At 44.2% G+C, this 17,203-nt stretch overlaps 2 protein-coding genes and 1 long non-coding RNA gene across 6 annotated transcripts in view; 2 read left to right on the forward strand and 1 right to left on the reverse strand.

The window, feature by feature from the left end:
- Positions 1–5,830, forward strand: part of RAB3B (RAB3B, member RAS oncogene family) — a 128,335-nt gene extending 122,505 nt beyond the window's left edge. For all 4 annotated transcript variants that reach the window (XM_084637621.1, XM_084637622.1, XM_084637624.1 and 1 more), the window contains one exon: positions 1,740–5,830. In XM_084637621.1, the coding sequence (XP_084493747.1) occupies positions 1,740–1,927 (188 nt within the window). In that variant the 3' untranslated portion in view covers positions 1,928–5,830. The remainder of the gene's footprint in view (positions 1–1,739) is intronic.
- Positions 964–13,062, reverse strand: LOC311525451. Its single transcript, XR_014712776.1, has 3 exons — positions 12,402–13,062; positions 11,940–12,053; positions 964–1,381 (listed from the first exon to the last, which is right to left on the reverse strand). It is a non-coding gene; the product is annotated as an uncharacterized lncRNA (long non-coding RNA).
- Positions 13,063–13,189: 127 nt separating this feature from the next.
- Positions 13,190–17,203, forward strand: part of NRDC (nardilysin convertase) — a 42,865-nt gene continuing 38,851 nt past the window's right edge. The window contains exon 1 of the mRNA XM_084637613.1: positions 13,190–13,530. Within this exon, the coding sequence (XP_084493739.1) occupies positions 13,337–13,530 (194 nt within the window). The 5' untranslated portion in view covers positions 13,190–13,336. The remainder of the gene's footprint in view (positions 13,531–17,203) is intronic.

The raw sequence follows: 17,203 nt of genomic DNA on the forward strand, positions 1-17,203 counted from the left end.
AAGAGAAAACAATCATTGCATTCTTTTACTTATTTTAAAGTATTAAATCTACAGCAAAGTGGTGACCCTAAAAGGTCTGTTACTGCCTTGAAATCAGCTCAGATACGGATTCTGGCTGATGCATCTTTACCAATGGCCCATTAGGCCATTCCTTTCTGCTTTCAGAAAGAGTGGCTGGCAGGATATGGTCAAATCATACACCAATACATTTAATACATGCTACATTATTATTATTTATCCTTCATTTTAAATTATACAAAATACAAACATAAAATCCTCCTAATACACTATGAGGATTCTAGGCTGCAGGACAGTCCATGAAGATAGCTTAAAATTACCTTTGTCCCCTTTGTCGTCCCTGTTCTGTGCCTTTCAGGAATCAGCCCCCCAGTGACTATAAGTTAAACAAGCTGAGGTATTCTTGATGGCAGAGATTTATCTGGAGTCTCTTGTTTTTTGTTAATAGGTTATTATATTACTGTCACTAAGAACCCATTTTAAAAGTTGACCTCTTCAAATTGTCTGATGCAGGAGTTCTCAAACTGGGGGGGTTGGGGCCCATCAGGGGGTCACGAGGTTATTACATGGGGGGGTCGCAAGCTGTCAGCCTCCACCCCAAACCTTGCTTTGCCTCCAGCATTTATAATGGTGTTAAATATGTTTAAAAGTGTTTTTAATTTATAAGGGGGATCGCACTCAGAGGCTTGCTAAATGAAAGGGGTCACCAGTACACAAGTTTGAGAACTACCAGTCTAATGATTCAAGTTGCATAGTTACAGCCAATGGCTTAGTGTTGGTATTGGCGTTGCTAGTTATTTTATCCTGTTAAAACTGAGGAACCTTTTCAAAAAAATGATTCTGAAGTGATAAAAGATTTTAGAAACTTACTTGTTATTTTACAGATTGAAACAATGAGACTTGTAGTCACAAAATGAAGGCAAACTAGTCAGTTAAATGGGCTTTTCTTTTCCTTGGTTTAGTAATGGGACATGAGAGCTGATGTGCTACAAAAGCTCATGATACAAATCACCATGGATGGTAATTTATTGCAAAGCAGATTATTTATATGGTAGTTTGACTTCTTGCTGTAGGCAATATAATAGCAGGAAGAACAGAACTAACAACATAATTCTTGTAAATAACGATTAGTCTCCTAGACTTCTGGGAATGGGAAGATAAAGAATTGTAGGAGATGACAGTGTGGGTTCAGTGCATTGATATTCTGCTCATGGCTGAGGCACTGGGCTGAAGTCTCATGCAAGAATTCAAATTCGTAGTTAAGGAGGGGTTAAGCTCCTCGATTTGTTCTGAGTGGGCAGGAAGGTTGACCTGGGTGGTGTCATGGCTGACTGCTTCATGGGTGCAGGATGCCAATGGCATGCTAGAAAAAAAAAAAAAAAAGCAACCCTGGAATCATCAGTAACATCATATAATTTCCAACCTTGCTGTTCTCTGATCAGAAGGGAGCAGTGCTTTAGGGGCCTGCTCATCAGCACTGCTTAGAAAGCTCTTCGCCATGGTAGTGTTAAGAGTGGCCTTGCCCCTTAGACTCACTCAGCTGAGCCAGGACAGCTTCAATCTGCTTGGACGTCCTGTATTTCTGAAGTGTTTCTTGGCTACCGAATGAATACAAAACAAGTTGTTGGTGTTTTAAACAGATCATTACACTTACTTCAAGCATTTTTTATATAATCAGACTTATTGATTTTTTTTTAATTTATTTTTTGCTTCCTTCACAGGTTTTGATTATTTTGATGCCAGTGCCAAAGAGAACATCAATGTGAGACAGGTCTTTGAGCGCCTAGTGGATATAATCTGTGAAAAGATGTCAGAGAGTATAGAGTCTGACCCATCCAGAGGCAGTTCTGGGAAGAACATGCGACTCACAGACAACCCACCCTCTTTGCAGCAGAACTGTTCCTGCTAGTGATTTTAATCTCTGTGAAATCTCTCTCTCCCCTTCCCTGAACACACTTTATCTTTTCACATGTGATGCTGTATTACCATATCGTGTAAAGGCTGAAGTTTGTTATAGTGGAAATGGATGTGGCTGTTAAATGTCCTGGAAAGTTTAATGTTAAATACATCTAATACACCTAATATTGTAAAACAAACAAACAAAACTAAATATATATTGTAAGTGCACCTAGTGTTAATGGGTGAATTACACTGAACTGTAAGACTTTTATAATACTATAAATGTATGTTTAGATTATTCCCATAGAGAATGTTGCTTTGTTGTTATAGGCCCTTTTGCTGGGGAGAGAGCTCTATACCAATATGCAGCTCAACCACTGATAAAGAGCACTGAACATAAAAAAGATCAGAAAGGAAAAGATTTTAAAAAACAGAAAAGAAGAAACCCAGAGTCCCCTCACAAAACAGGAAAGTAAATCCTGTCTTTACATCCCAAAAACCCAGAACATCTCAAGACTTTGGGGAGGAGATGACCATGCTCTTTGATGTAAAACTCTGCTGTTTTGTTTGATGCAGCAGGACTGGGTAGCAAGACGGATCCATTTCTATTCAATACACTCGGACCACCAAGAAAATCAAGAGAATGGGAGTTGAATATTGTGCCATGCCTCTTCAGAGGTTTAGCATAAGAATCAGAGCCGAAGCAGAGAGCACTTCCCTAATTCTGGGCTCATGCAGGGCCAAGTGTAGCACATTTAACCTTGAATGCCAATATCTCAGACCACATTATTGGGAGCCAACATGTGAGTGTTTGTAACCAGTCTGTCTTGTGGCTCTTAAACTAAGTGATCTACCAGAACAGCTGTTATATCTACTTTTATTTATTATTTATATTGCCATAGCACCTAGAAGCCCCAGTCATGGACCACAACGTCATTGTGCTTGGAGCTGTACAGATAAAGAACAAAAAGGCGGTTCCTGCCCCAAAGAGCTTACAAGCTAAGTAGTGAAATTTACCTGCAAAAAGGTCCTGCGCTTGTAGTCAAGGTTAACTCCCATGATATATTTGTGGGGGCTTTGGTTATTAAAGGGAAAGAATAATTAATTTTGTTTTATTATCAGAATAATTACTTTTCTTCAGCATGATAATTGAATGAATTAAATATAGATTTATAGGGAAATCTATATTTAATAGATCTCAAAGGGACAAATAGTACAGTGCTTTATATAATACAACCAACCCTCCAGCAAGGAAACCTGGGGAAGGATAACCTGTGCATGCAAAACTAGAGTTTAAGTCCAAGGCAAATCTCACAGAGCTTCTGACATACCTACCCCTCGTGAGGATGTGCTTGAACTCCGGCATAAAAGAAAGAGGGCATGACACTCTTAGAAGTCAGCAGAAAACTGTGCAAAGTCCAGTTTATTCCAAAAAATGATCATCCCTTTTGCATGGCTTTCAAAGTCCCCTAGCAAAATGGATCCATTTGGAGTCATGCTGCTATTAAATCCCACTTTCACACCTGTACAATCCTTCCCTATTTCCTTTGAGTTGCTTCATGCACTGGAGGCAGTTACTGCAGCCAGCAATATCTAATGCATTGATTTCCATTGGAAATCAGCATGGTAGTTTTTGGTTTGGGACCATCTCCAATTTTAGCTAGAAAGAGCTTCTAACTAAGGCTTCTAGAGACACTTTCTTAAAACTTAAATATATGTTTTCTAGGTAATTAAGGGCCCAATCCTGCTCCCACTGAAGTCAGTAGGAGTTTGGTTGCAATGGGAACAGGAACCAGCACTCTTGTGACTATTAACATTATCAGAATGGTTCTAATTCTACAGTGGTTAATTAGATAATGTTAGAAACATGGAGGAGAAACACCAAAGGCTGACATATGCACATGGATGGTTTTATGGAATGACAAGTCTATTTAATCATCAGACACATATATAAGAACATCCATACTCGGTCAGACCAATGGTCCATCTAGCCCAGTATCCTGTCTTCCGACAGTGGCCAATACCAGGTGCTTCAGAGGGAATTAACAGAATAGGTCATCAAGTGATCCATCCCATGTCACCCATTCCCAGCTTCTGGCAAACAGAGGCTAGGGACACTTCAGAGTATGGTTTTGCATCCATGCCCATCTTGGCTGACAGCCATTGTTGGACCTATCTTCCATGAACTTATCTAGGTTTTATTTAAACCCTGTTATAGTCTTGGCCTTCACAACATCCTCTGGCAAAGAGTTCCACAGGTTGACTGTGCGCTGTGTGAAAAAATACTTCCTTTTGTTTGTTTTAAACCGGCTGCTTATTAATTTCATTTGGTGACCCCCTAGTTCTTGTATAATAAGAGGGAGTAAATAGTACTTCCTTATTTACTTTTGCCACACCATTCATAATTTTATAGACCTCTATCATATCCCCACTTAGTCGTCTCTTTTCCAAGCTGAAAGTCCCAGTCTTATTAATCTCTCCTCATATGGAAGCTGTTCCCTACCCCAGTCATTTTTGTTGCCCTTTCCTGTACCTTTTCCAATTCCAGTATATCTTTTTTGAGATGAGGTGACCAGATCTGCAAACAACAGCATGCATACAGCTCAGTTAAAATGATCAACATGGATCTTAAAAGCTAAGATGTTCCTCCTATTAACCTTGATCAGCCTAGCTGTTCTGCCTTGCAAAGGAGAACTTCTCCTTTCAACTTGGTCAGCTGACAGAACAAACTCTGTGGAGAGATAGATATCAAGTTGTATGCAACCCTAAAATTAAATGGAAAAATCCACCAGCAGGAGGGCCTGTAATGTGTATAACACCACAGTTCCAATCCCCAGCCTGGTTTATGTGTTACATGTATTTCTTGTTTTCACATTGTTCTTGACTTTTAAAAAAATTTGTGCTAGAAGGTTGCACTTAGGATGACGTTATTTCTTCTAGTTTCAGACTTAAATACAAAGTAAAAAAACTTCAGAGAAGAAGGAATTCATAAAAATAATGAAGGCATAAAAATGGCGACAGTGAACAACAGATGACTGAGATCCTGAAAAACTGAAATATCAACATCCCATGGCCTGCTTCTTTCTGGGATGCAATTTTTACAGTTTAGATATAGCATGCCTTTAAACATCCAACATTTCTGACACTAAGGGTATTATATACAAAATATCTATATGAGTACAATTTTGTGTGGATATATATGTAGTAGCCAGATTTGTAGCGTGTATATATACACAAACATATGGGAGGCTACTTTCACAGATCTCTCAAACTTTCTAGGCCACATGTCTATTCGCTCATATAATTATTTAACATAGGATCATAGGACTTGAAGGGACAATGAAAGGTCGTCTAGTCCAGGCCCCTGCACGCATGGCAGGGCTAAGTGTTATGCACACAGACTCAAATGTGAGAGTACAAATGGCATTTGTACATACAAATCAGTGATGTCAAATTAGCCTATTTTTTTTTAACACAAAATTGCAAATTTAGGCCAGAGTTGTGCAAGTTATTCTGTGCAAGTGGCCGTGGCATCTGTGTGAGACCCCACTGAAATTGGTGGGGTGCCGTGCAGGGATCGGTCCACTGCAATGTAACTAGCAGGATTAAGGCCTCAGGCTGCCTTTGAAAATGTGTCCTTCTGTCATACCTCAAATGCTTTTAATACGAAGGCTAGTAATTTTCTGGCATGGAAAACCAACTAGACTTAATGTAGCTTCTATATCTATCGTGCTAGTGAATCAAAGCCTTGCTATAGTGTGTGTTTGGATATTGCTAATTCTTGCTCTCAAAAGTCGTCTCTCTAAAATAAATGCTCTCTTTTGTGGGGTATTTCTAATCAGGTGGTGACCATGCAATTTGTGCAGCGCTAGGAGTGTACATATTGTATCTATATTTATGAAGCTGACAAAATAAAAAGACATTATTTAGTCTCTGAACATGGCCAGAGACGGCTTGAGTGCGAGCTACGTTACTTATCTCAACAAATAGTAAGGATGGAGTCATCTATGGGGGAAGAGGAGGTCTTTTTCTGAATCGTTTGGAATTAAACTGAACTGCTTGTGCCTTTTCTGCCAGCTAGTGTTCCTTGGGCAGCAGTTATCATTAGGAACCGCTGTGGGGAAGGAGTTGCTGTAGGCTGAATGGTAAAGCAAGCATTAGCAGGGTAGCGGGGTAACATTTCAGTGGTGACAGGCAGGTTTTAGGATAACTTATTTAACTAGTAACAAAAAATAACTTGATTGAAAGGGTTCAGAGCTGAGGGTGGTGGTCCTCAGCTGTGAAATTAAAGGAAGAAGAGGGTCTCTCATACTGGGTAGGGTTGGGGTGGGGGAACAGGAGATGCATCTCTGAACTGGTGAGGGTTGGATTGGAAGGAGATGAGGGAATTTGAGGGGTTCTAAGGTGAGACGGGGGATAGGCTGAATGCAGGGAAGAATGGAATCAACTGGTGACTGAAGATGTGGGTGACCTGGTGGTGTGTGCGGCAGGGTTGGTGGGAGATAGCAGGGAGAGACGGGGGCTAGTAGAGCACAGTGACAGGTTTAGAGGGGAAAATACTGTTTTCTCCCATCCTACCATTTGCAGTGAAGTGTCATTTTCCTGGTAAAGATGGGGAGGCAGAGGGAAGAGATGCCTCTTTCTTTCCTGTTTGCCCACCAACTTTCTTTATCCTCCTCCTCCTAGCAGGGTCCTCATTTTTCCACTTTGGAATTATGACCCACCTGAATGGGAGGAGGCAGCTTGTGACATTCAGCCTCCTCAGTTAATCTGGGCACCAGCCATCTCTGTAGGGTGTCATGCTGTGACCTACTTTCCGGTAAAGGTCAGTACAATTGTTGCTGTAGGCAGCTATTCATTGGCCAGTATGAAAGCACTTGATGGTCTCACACCAGCATTCACTGGACAGGTGTCCACCTCATCAGTTGCCCAAGGTGGCAGTATTGAAAGAGAGAAAGGCCATGAATTGCATCGGCACAGAGGCTGAACCTCCCTCTCTCCCCATAGTAGGTTATATCTCTTTAGCATCCCCTTGGCGAGAGGATGGGCACTGCTCTTGTCAAAGAGTCTAGGGCATGGCCTTCTGGCTGTGCTGTTCAGGGCCTCCACCCCATAAGCGCCAACTCCGTGAGTGCTGCAAGGCTGGAGCACCCACAGCAAAAAATTAGCGGGGGCTTAGCACCCACTGGCAATCAGCTGACCCCCAGCCCCCAGCACCTCCTGCTCACCAGCGGCCCCGCTGATCAGTTCCTCCCGCTCCCTCCCAGTGCCTCCCACCTGCTGCCATCAGCTGTTCCACAGCATGCAGGAGGTGCTGGGAGGGAGGGGGAAGAGTAGGGATGGGGTGCACTCGGGGGAGGGAAGAGGCAGGGTAAGGGTGGAGCAGGGGCAGGAATGGGTAGGGGTGGAGTGAGGGCAGGACCTGGGGCTGAGCACCCCCTGGCAAACAAAAAAGCCGGCACCTATGCTCTGCCCTATTACAGGAGGGTTAAAGTAGTCCAAACAAAAAGTCAATATTCTTTCATAGCCTACAAAAATCAAGAGTTCTAGGTTTTTGGGAAGCCAGAAAAAGAGAGAGAGAGAAAGTACCATCCTGTTTCCAAGGCTCTCAAGCCATTTCCCCGGTCAGCAGCCCATGCTTCCAGGGGCAGGGGAGCTCTGAATTGCAGTCGCTGCAGAGCAGGGATCCTCGCTTTTAAGGACATGCCTGACCAGCCTTAGTGCAAACTAGCAGATCCCTAGCAGTAGATACCAAGTTTAGGGAAGAAGGAATGTGGTCTGTTTCCAGACCATCTCCACTGAAAACTGAGGAGGATAGAGAACTACCTCAAGGTGCTCAATAGATTTGGTAGTTATGGAATACTTGCCACACTGAATGCGGATTCCTAAATGAAAAGCTGTATGTCCCATGGAGAGAATGAGCTCCAGGTAACATGTGCTTTGGGGTCCATCTGGTGGCTGAATAAGGCAGAAAAATATTGTGTCAAAAAACTTCTGAAAGGTGACACCTTCTCTGTTTCTCCCCCGCCCCCAGACATCCCATGGAAGGATCCTCCTCATTTGTGTAATCCTCTGACCTCTTAGTTTTGCTCCCCCTGACCTTTTTTGCTAATCTCTGTGGATTTTATAAAGTCTGCATGGACCTGTGCAGCTGGGGTAACTTCCTCTGAAAGTTGTAACTGTCTGGAAAATAAAAATAATGAGGAGTCCTTGTGGCACCTTAGAGACTAACAAATTAATTTGGTCATAAGCTTTCCTGGGCTAGAACCACTTCATCAGATGCATGGAGTGGAAAATACAGGAGCATGTATAAATACACATCACATGAAAAATGGGAGTTGCCTTACCAAGTGGGTGGGTGGGTGGGAGGGAAATCAGTGCCTATGAGGTCAATTCAATCAGGGTCAATGTGGCCTATTCCCAATGTTTCAGAACAATCCTTTGAAAATATGTAAAAGAAACACCCCACCAAAACAAGAGAAAAAAATACCGCAGGACGATCTGCCCTGAGTGAGACAAATAGAACACGCACACCAAGGATATATAAACGGGGTGTGATGACCATCTAGAGAGTAAACTCTTCAGGGAAAAAATGCTGGATAAAATGTTCAAAAGCAGCTGAGTGACTAGGAGCCTAAGTTTAAATCCCACTGACTTTCAATGAGATTTTGGCTCCTGAGTCACTTCTGAAAATAGTACTGATCTGGAAAGCACCTAACACTCTTTTGGCTCTACATAAATAAAAGCATAGTAAATTACCCTTGAATATAGATTTAGATTACTCCACTGTTGCATTTGGTTCCTTGAAGATTTCTTATCTTGCTACTATATTACGATTTAAATTTTTTCACAGGACTGGCATTACTATGAGTTCGGAGCTCTGAAGGCTTATGTGCCAAAACCTTACCAAAAAACCTGCTTCCAGTTTCTACACTCCCCACTGAGGATGTGCAGCAGGCTAGGTGGCTCAAGGAAACTTGTCTTTCCACTTGCATTGCCCATGCAAAGGACAGCCACAAATTGCAGGGTCTGCTCCCAAATATGCATATTGGATAGAATGTTCCTCTGCTCACATTTGACATACAATTGCAATAATCTTTGTACAAAGTATGCCTCGTGAGGTATCATCTGAAAACTCAGTTTATTGGTCACTATTGTCCTGGTAAATTATATGTGGCAACACTGTATCTGAATTTATAATATTTCCCTGTATGATGATATTAACACATGTTCACCCACAACCCTACCCAAGCAGAAGTTGGCAAACAGGTCTATCCTAAACAAAGGAATGTGTGCTCTGCTTCATGTGCATTTAAGCAGTAAACAGAGTCATCATGGAGGAAGGGGAGAGAAAGGAAGCTCAGACAGGTGAGAAGCAGCAGCAGGGAACATACTTCCACATACTTTTTGTTTCCTGGTACACAGCTGGAAATGTTTCAGTGGAACTGAAACTATAAAAAGAAGGAACAAATACCCTAAGACACCCCCTGTCACCCTGTCCAAATGGAGCACCATTTGGGGTGGCAAGTTATATGCATATTATTTCTATTAAAGAAATAACAGACTTTATAATAACTTGTATTGTCCAAGAAAAGGCTGGACAGCATACTACAAACATTTCTGGGAGAAACTCTAAGACTGGGAGTGCGTTGGGGTCACCCTGCAGTATAACCCAGGCTGGTAAGAGCAAAAGTGTGGCTGGCTGCAGCACACACATGCAGACACAGCTTGGAGTAACTTGCATGCTGGATGCTATTTGTGAGCAGCCCAAGCTAGAGGATACAGCAGCAGAGCACTGTAAAGAGCACCCTGAGAAAAAGGGCAGGAGTGACACAGTTAGGCTGAATTGAACCCTGGTATCTCATAGCATATCATCCCAAACAGGGTAGGAAGGGGGGGTACACCTCCTTCCTTTACTGACAGGATGTGCAGCCTGAACACCTGCCATGCACACAGGTGCATTAGAAACCTGTGAAGACACAATTCCTCCTATAACACCCTGGGGATCTCCTTATGGTTCTTGTGCCACGCCTGAGATCCCTATTCCAATTCCTTTGTGACATGCCTCTAATTCCAACTTCAATTTATGGGCTCCACATGTGGCCATGAAACAAACAAACAAACCCAACACACCCAATTGCAGAAACAGAACCAAACCCACAAACAAGCATTTTATGACAGATGCAGTAGAAAGGGAACACGTGCATTGACACTGATCTGGCCTGGCCTTCAGGATAAATGCTGCAGGGAACTTCAGACTGACCTGCGAGGGAAAAGCTATGCTGGCCTCCTACCCCACACAGGAACAACCAGAGCTACATGATGCTCTGTTCCCCCTCCTCCTCCCCAGCTCTGTTACAGGGAAGCAAAAACTGGGACCCTCTCCCAGGGTTGCCCGGTGTCCGGTTTTTGACTGGAACACCTGGTTAAAAAGAGACCCTGGTGCCTCCAGTTAGTACTGCTGACAGGGCCATTAAAAGTCTGGTTGCGGCGCAGACAGGCTATCTGATGCCGCGTGGCTCCCAGAAGTTCCAAGGCGCAGGGGCGGCCCCCCCCAACCCTGAGTGCTGGCAACCCTAGACCTCCCCCTTTAAACTAACCAGAACCTGGGGGGCAGGCTCCGCCACATTCATGTGCTCTGTGCTGCCTCTAGCCCCACCCACAAGCCAGGGCTAGCCATTAACGAAGCGTTGGCAGGATCGCGCTGCGAGGATCCCCATGGGAGCCCAGGAGGGGCAGGGAGCTCTCTCCGGACACAGCACTTTAATACTCCCAAAAAGAACAGGAGTACTTGTGGCACCTTAGAGGCTAACAAATTTATTAGAGCATGAGCTTTCATGGGCTACAGCCCACTTCATCAGATGCATAGAATGGAACATATAATAAGAAGATATATATATACACACACACACACACACACACAGAAGGTGGAAGTTGCCATACCAACTGTATGAGCTATTATCAGCAGGAGAAAAAAAAACTTTTGTAGTGATAATCAAGATGGCTCATGTAGACAGTTGGCAAGAAGGTGTGAGGATACTTAACATGGGGAAATAGATTCAATAGGTGTAATAACCCAGCCAGTGTATCAGTATCCCCGATAATGTCATGGCAAACCCGATGGCTGACCTTTGTAACTTTGTCTTCATCCACAACTATTTCACATCTAGGGACAATATATACCTTCAAGTCCGCAGCACTGCTATGTGTACCCGCATGGCCCCTCAGTATGCTAACATTTTTATGGATGACTTAGAACAACGCTTCCTTAGCTCTCATTCCCTAATGCCCCATCTCTACTTGCGCTACATTGATGACATCTTCATCATCTGGACCCATGGAAAAGAAGCCCTTGAGGAATTCCACCATGATTTCAACAATTTCCATCCCACCATCAACCTCAGCCTAGACCAATCCACACAAGAGATCCACTTCCTGGACACTACTGTGCTAATAACCGATGGTCACATAAACACCACCCTATACCGGAAACCTACTGACCGCTATACTTACCTACATGCCTCCAGCTTCCATCCAGGAGGCACCACACGATCTATAGTCAAGCTCTAAGATACAACCACATTTGATCCAATCCCTCAAACAGAGACAAACACCTATAAGATCTCTATCAAGCATTCTTAAAACCACAATACCCACCTGCTGAAGTGAAGAAACAGACTGACAGAGCCAGAAGAGTACCCAGAAGTCACCTACTTCAAGACAGGCCCAACAAAGAAAGTAACAGAGCGCCACTAGCCATCACCTTCAGCCCCCAACTAAACCCTCTCCAGCGCATCATCAAGCATCTACAATCTATCCTGAAGGATGATCCCTCACTCTCACAGATCTCGGGAGACAGACCAATCCTCGCTTACAGACAGCCCCACAACCTGAAGCAAATACTCTCCAGCAACCACACACCACACAACAAAAACACTAACCCAGGAACCTATCCTTGCAGCTAAACCCGATGCCAACTCTGTCCACATATTTATTCAAGTAACACCATCAGAGGACCTCACCACATTAGGCACACCATCAGGGGCTCGTTCACCTGCACATCTACCAATGTGATATATGCCATCATGTGCCAGCAATGCTCCTCTGCCATGTACATTGGCCAAACGGGACAGTCTCTAAAGAATAAACAGACATAAATCTGATGTCAGGAAACATAACATTCAAAACCCACTAGGAGAACACTTCAACCTCTCTGGCCACTCAGTAAAAGGTTTAAGGGTGGCAATTTTGCAACAGAAAAGCTTCAAAAACAGACTCCAACGAGAAACTGCTGAACTTGAATTAATATGCAAACTAGATACCATTAACTTGGGTTTGAATAGAGACTGGTAGTGGCTGGGTCATTACACATACTGAATATTTCCCCATGTTAAGTATCCTCACACCTTCTTATCAACTGTCTAAATGGGCCATCTTGATTATCACTACAAAAACGTTTTTTTCTCCTGGTGATATTAGCTCACCTTAATTAATTAGCCTCTTTCAGTTGGTACGGCAACTTCCACCTTCTCTGTCTGTATATATCTATATCCTCTTACTATATGTTCCATTCCATGCATCTGATGAAGTGGGCTGTAGCCCAGGAAAGCTTATGCTGCAATAAATTTGTTAGTCTCTAAGATGGGGCAAGGACGCCTGTTCCTTTTGCGGATACAGACGAACCCAGCTGCTTCTCTGAAACCTTTAATTCGCCAACCTGTCTCTCACTTTAGCCTGGGTGGGATCTTCCTCGCCAGCTGATTGGTCCAGCTAGAAGTGAGCGACATGTCAGAGAACCAATGGGAAGAGAAACACCGTCTCCAAACGGCTGTTGGAAGCGTCCAACGCACGAGCGGGGAGATAGGCTTAATTTGTCAGCCCGAGCCCTGAAAGGAGGGGGCGGGGAGAAGCCGCGCTAATTCCCGCAGGGAGCCTGACACTCCGCTCTGTCCTGCTCCCTTTTTTCGCCGCTGGCTGGATTCCGCGCTTTTCCCCTTTGCCGAATCACTGCGGTTTGCCGGTCCCTACGCCACAGGCGTCTTTTCTGCCAATCAGAGGCGAGCTGGCCTGGCTGGGGCTACGATTGGGTCGTCCTGGCCATGTGATCTTGAAGTCGGGTGCTGATTGGCTGGAAGGGGAGGCCTACGTGAGAATCGCTTTTGCTGCCGCGGCCGCTCGTGGGGGGAGTGAGGCTGTGGGCCCGGGAGGGGGCGGAGCTCGGGGCGCGGCCCGGCGCGCGGGGGGACTGGACCGGTGGGTGTGGAGGGCCCTAGGCGCCCTAGCGCGGGGGAGGCCGGGAACGAGAGTTGGTGCGGACCAGGCCTTCCGAGGCGCCGGCCACAGCTGGCCCCTGCGAGCCGCCCCGAAGCCGCCGCCGCCGCCGCCTCCCCGCAGCCAGCAGCTTCGGAGCTCCCGCGCCATGCCCGGCAGGAACAAGGCCTCGTGCAGTTGCCCGGACCTGCCTTCGGGGCAGCAGGTCGGGGAGGGCGGCCGGGACGCTAAGGGCCGCCCGTTCCAGGAGGAGTCTGAGGAGGAAGGAGGGGACCGCAGGGCAAAGCCCAACGTGGGGGACCCCGACGTTGTCAAGTCCCCCAGTGACCCTAAGCAGTACAGGTGAGGGGGACGGGAGCCTCCCTCCCGCACCGGCTGGAGGCAGCGCGGGGCGAGGGCGCCTGCATTGCGGGACCCGGGGCGGGCTCCGAGTCGTGTATAAGATTGGCAGGATGCCTGTAAGGGAATGCTTGGGCACCTTAGAGACTAACCAATTTATTTGAGCATGAGCTTTCGTGAGCTACAGCTCCCTTCATCGGACGCATGTAGCTGTAGCTCACGAAAGCTCACGCTCAAATAAATTGGTTAGTCTCTAAGGTGCCACAAGTCCTCCTGTTCTTGTTGCGAATACAGACTAACAGGGCTGCTACTCTGAAGCCTGTAAGGGAATGGAGACCTCGTTAGGGGGAAGGGGAAGAGAAGTGCCTTTGAGGAGGGAATCTGAGTCTGGAGGAGTGAGCAATAAACAGTACTGGAGTGCATGTGGGGAAGGTACTGGGGCTGGGTCTCTGAACAGTGCAGGGGTGGCGTTAGGGCTTTTAATATTAGAGGTTTGGTGTCCGGGGAGGAAAAGAGGCTTTTCGACGAAGTGAGTATTCAACCCACGAAAGCTTATGCTCCAATACATCTGTTAGTCTGTAAGGTGCCACAGGACTCTTTTCCGCTTTAAATTATACCAGTTTTCTATGTGAAAGAGGATATATGGGCAAAAGCAGTTTTATGCAGTTGTAAGTGCTTCTCCAGTAGGGTTTTTGCAGGTATAAAAGTGTTGCCTGAAAAATCACTCCACTGACCAACATTGCTGAGCTGGCAAAAGTTTCTAATAAAGATCTGGCTTTAATTTTCCAGCTTGCCAATGACACACTGAAAACTAGTTCTGTCAAGCAAGAGGGAAACCAGTCTGGGGAGTATGTGACCTAGCACCCGTGTGCTTTAGGCCCTAAGTGAGCAAGGCGCTTACCTAATTTTAAGCACGGGGGATGGGGTGGCTACTTTTTTGTTTAAATATGCTGTGAATTCAACATGGCATTTGCTTCAAGAAGGAGGTGGAGGCAGATGCAGAATAATTCAGTGGGAGTGGATAAATAAGACGGAAATAAGTGACCCATCTAATGGTGGGACATGACATCTGTTTGCTGTGATGAGTAGCTTCCCTGTTTATACAGTTTAACATCTTTAAAATCAAGTTAGCTAGTGAAGGGGTGTCAGCCAGCTAACAATTTTAAAATTGTTAATCTGCATTTTACACAAGGGAGTCAGTGATGTTTCAAAGGGTGCTAGGTCCCACACTTTTTAAAAAGTCCATCTCTCTTCCTAGTTTAGATAACACCTTGGGTACTTACAAAGTTAATTTTGGCAAAGAGTCCTGTGGCACTTTATAGATGAACAGATGTATTGGAGCATAAGCTTTCGTGGGTGAATACCTTCCTCGTCAGATGCATGCCACGAAAAGCTTATGCTCCAGTACGTCTGTTTGTCTGTAAGGTGCCACAGGACTCTTAGTCTGGATCTGTAAAAGCGGCAAACACGGCTACCCCTCTGAAAGTTAATTTTGTGGGTTGAGAGAAAAATGAAAGTGAGAGCCTCGCTAATGGAGTCCTTAGCGAAAGTGATATGACCACATGATAGAGTGGTCTCTGCACATACATCTTCCTTGAATACAGCTTAATTTTATGTGCCACTGGGAGCAGTTAGCCATTTTTGCCATTGAGTGCATGTAGGCTCTGTCCCAATGAACAATATATGGTAGCCATTTTTAAAGAGGCCAGTTAACTGGATTTCTCTTAGGAGATTTTTGTGTGCCAGCCTCTGTTTAGTGCTAAACTTTCAGTCTTGAAGAATAAAGGCCAAAAAAATGACACTGGTGGTGAGGGCGGTACTCCTTCAAGTAAGGAGGCTTACTTCTGTCTGTCCATTTCAAATTCAAAATTTAATCTTAAATTTATTACACAGATTAACAAAAGTGCTTTTACCTGCTGGTTAATGGAGAGGACTCTATACCCTGGAGTAGGAAGACTGCCATTCTATCACACTTTCCTATCTTTCTTACCTCTGTCCTGATACTCCTTGGCCCACTCACATTTTTCTTCATGCTTCTCCGTGAGCATTACATCTGTGCATAGAGTTTTGTTAGCAAGAGTGCCTGTGGGTATGCCAGACTTCCCCTATGATGATGTCATGGGGAGATTGGGAAGTTAATTGTACATAGACTACAATGGGCTGCTATTCTGAGGCAGGAGGATTCCAGAGATGAAGAGAACTGTGGACTCTGAATTTGCTGGTGAATGTGGCGTGTAATAAGCATGGAGGGTGGAATTTTTCAAAATGTTTTGGAATTACCCTAAGTCTTCTCTGATGGAAGTAAATGGTTAAAAGTCACTGATTTCTGGGGGGTGGGGGGAGTTAGGCTGGCACTTGAATAGTTTTTGAAAATCTCACCCTTAGAACACAACTTTGGTGTTGCTATATGACATATCTGACTACTCATAAGCAAAATATTCAAAAAGCAGGCAGTCTAACTGTATATGCCATCTACTTCTCCTCTCACAGACACACTTAACCACTACTGTACACCACAGACTTTACACCATAGCCTTAATTCTGTGCCCTAGGGATGCCAGCGTTCCACCATTACCTCTTGCCAAACTATACCCTTCAAACATCAAAACAAAGTCGCTGTGCCCTATAGTGACACCATAATGGAGTGAAAAATTTTAAATTGGTTAACTGGGACAAAAATATCCATGTATTAGTCATAATAGCTGGGCCATAGGGTCATTCAGTTGCCTTAACTGTACATTTCCATACCATTAATGTGTGTGTTTGGAATTCTTTAAGTTTAACCTTATCCAAGTTTCCTGGGTTTATAATATTTGTACTTGGATAATTACAATATCCCTGTAATGTTCCTTAACCTAAATTCATATGCATCTGTTGTTATTAGTTATAAGAACAAATGTATCAGAATATCATTTAAGTTACCTCCAAAATTGCTGTGTTTGGAGCATTCTCACTTTTATTACCCACAAATACTCTCTGGTATGTTCATCTGTATATCTGAAGCATCTTATATCAGCATTAGGATTTTAATTCAGTAAATGGAATTTCCTCTGCTGGATGGAGCAGAGGCTCTAGCCAGATGTTTTTTTGACTAGTTGACATGTAAAGAAGTACCTTGTCACAAGAATAAGTCTTCTGTTAATGCTAGCCATGGAGTTTACATTTTATATCCCTTTTAAAAAACAAAATCCTGGCCATTCTGTGGCCAATGTCTAGTCTGAACAAACACTAATGAAGATTTTCTAAAAAGCAACCAAAATATACACCACCCTTGTTTGTCTTCGTGTTTTAGGTTCATTGATAGGAGTCCTTCATCACTCCTACCTGCTGCTCAGATACTAGCAGTAACTAGTGTTCAGTTATAGTTTGATTATACGTCTCTCTTTTTCCAGCTGTGACTAAAACATGGAAAAAGTGAACAACAACTAGCTCAACTAGCATCTCCGCTTAACATTACCTAACTCTGTTTTAGATTCTTGCTAGCTGTAACCAAAACGCCTTCAGCAGTTTCCTAGTTCATCCACAGCCTTGTTCAGGGAATCTGTTTCCCTGCCTTGCTACTTAACATCTTCAGTGATGATCTGGAGGTTGGGAGTAAATACACAGAAGTATTATCTGCTCACTTATTTATAGGGCGAAGTGTGGTGAGGACAGAAAAAATAATGAAGACTTTAAA

The sequence above is a fragment of the Lepidochelys olivacea genome (assembly GCF_965140295.1).
Source record: "Lepidochelys olivacea isolate rLepOli2 genome assembly, chromosome: 8".
NCBI lineage: Eukaryota > Metazoa > Chordata > Testudines > Cheloniidae > Lepidochelys > Lepidochelys olivacea.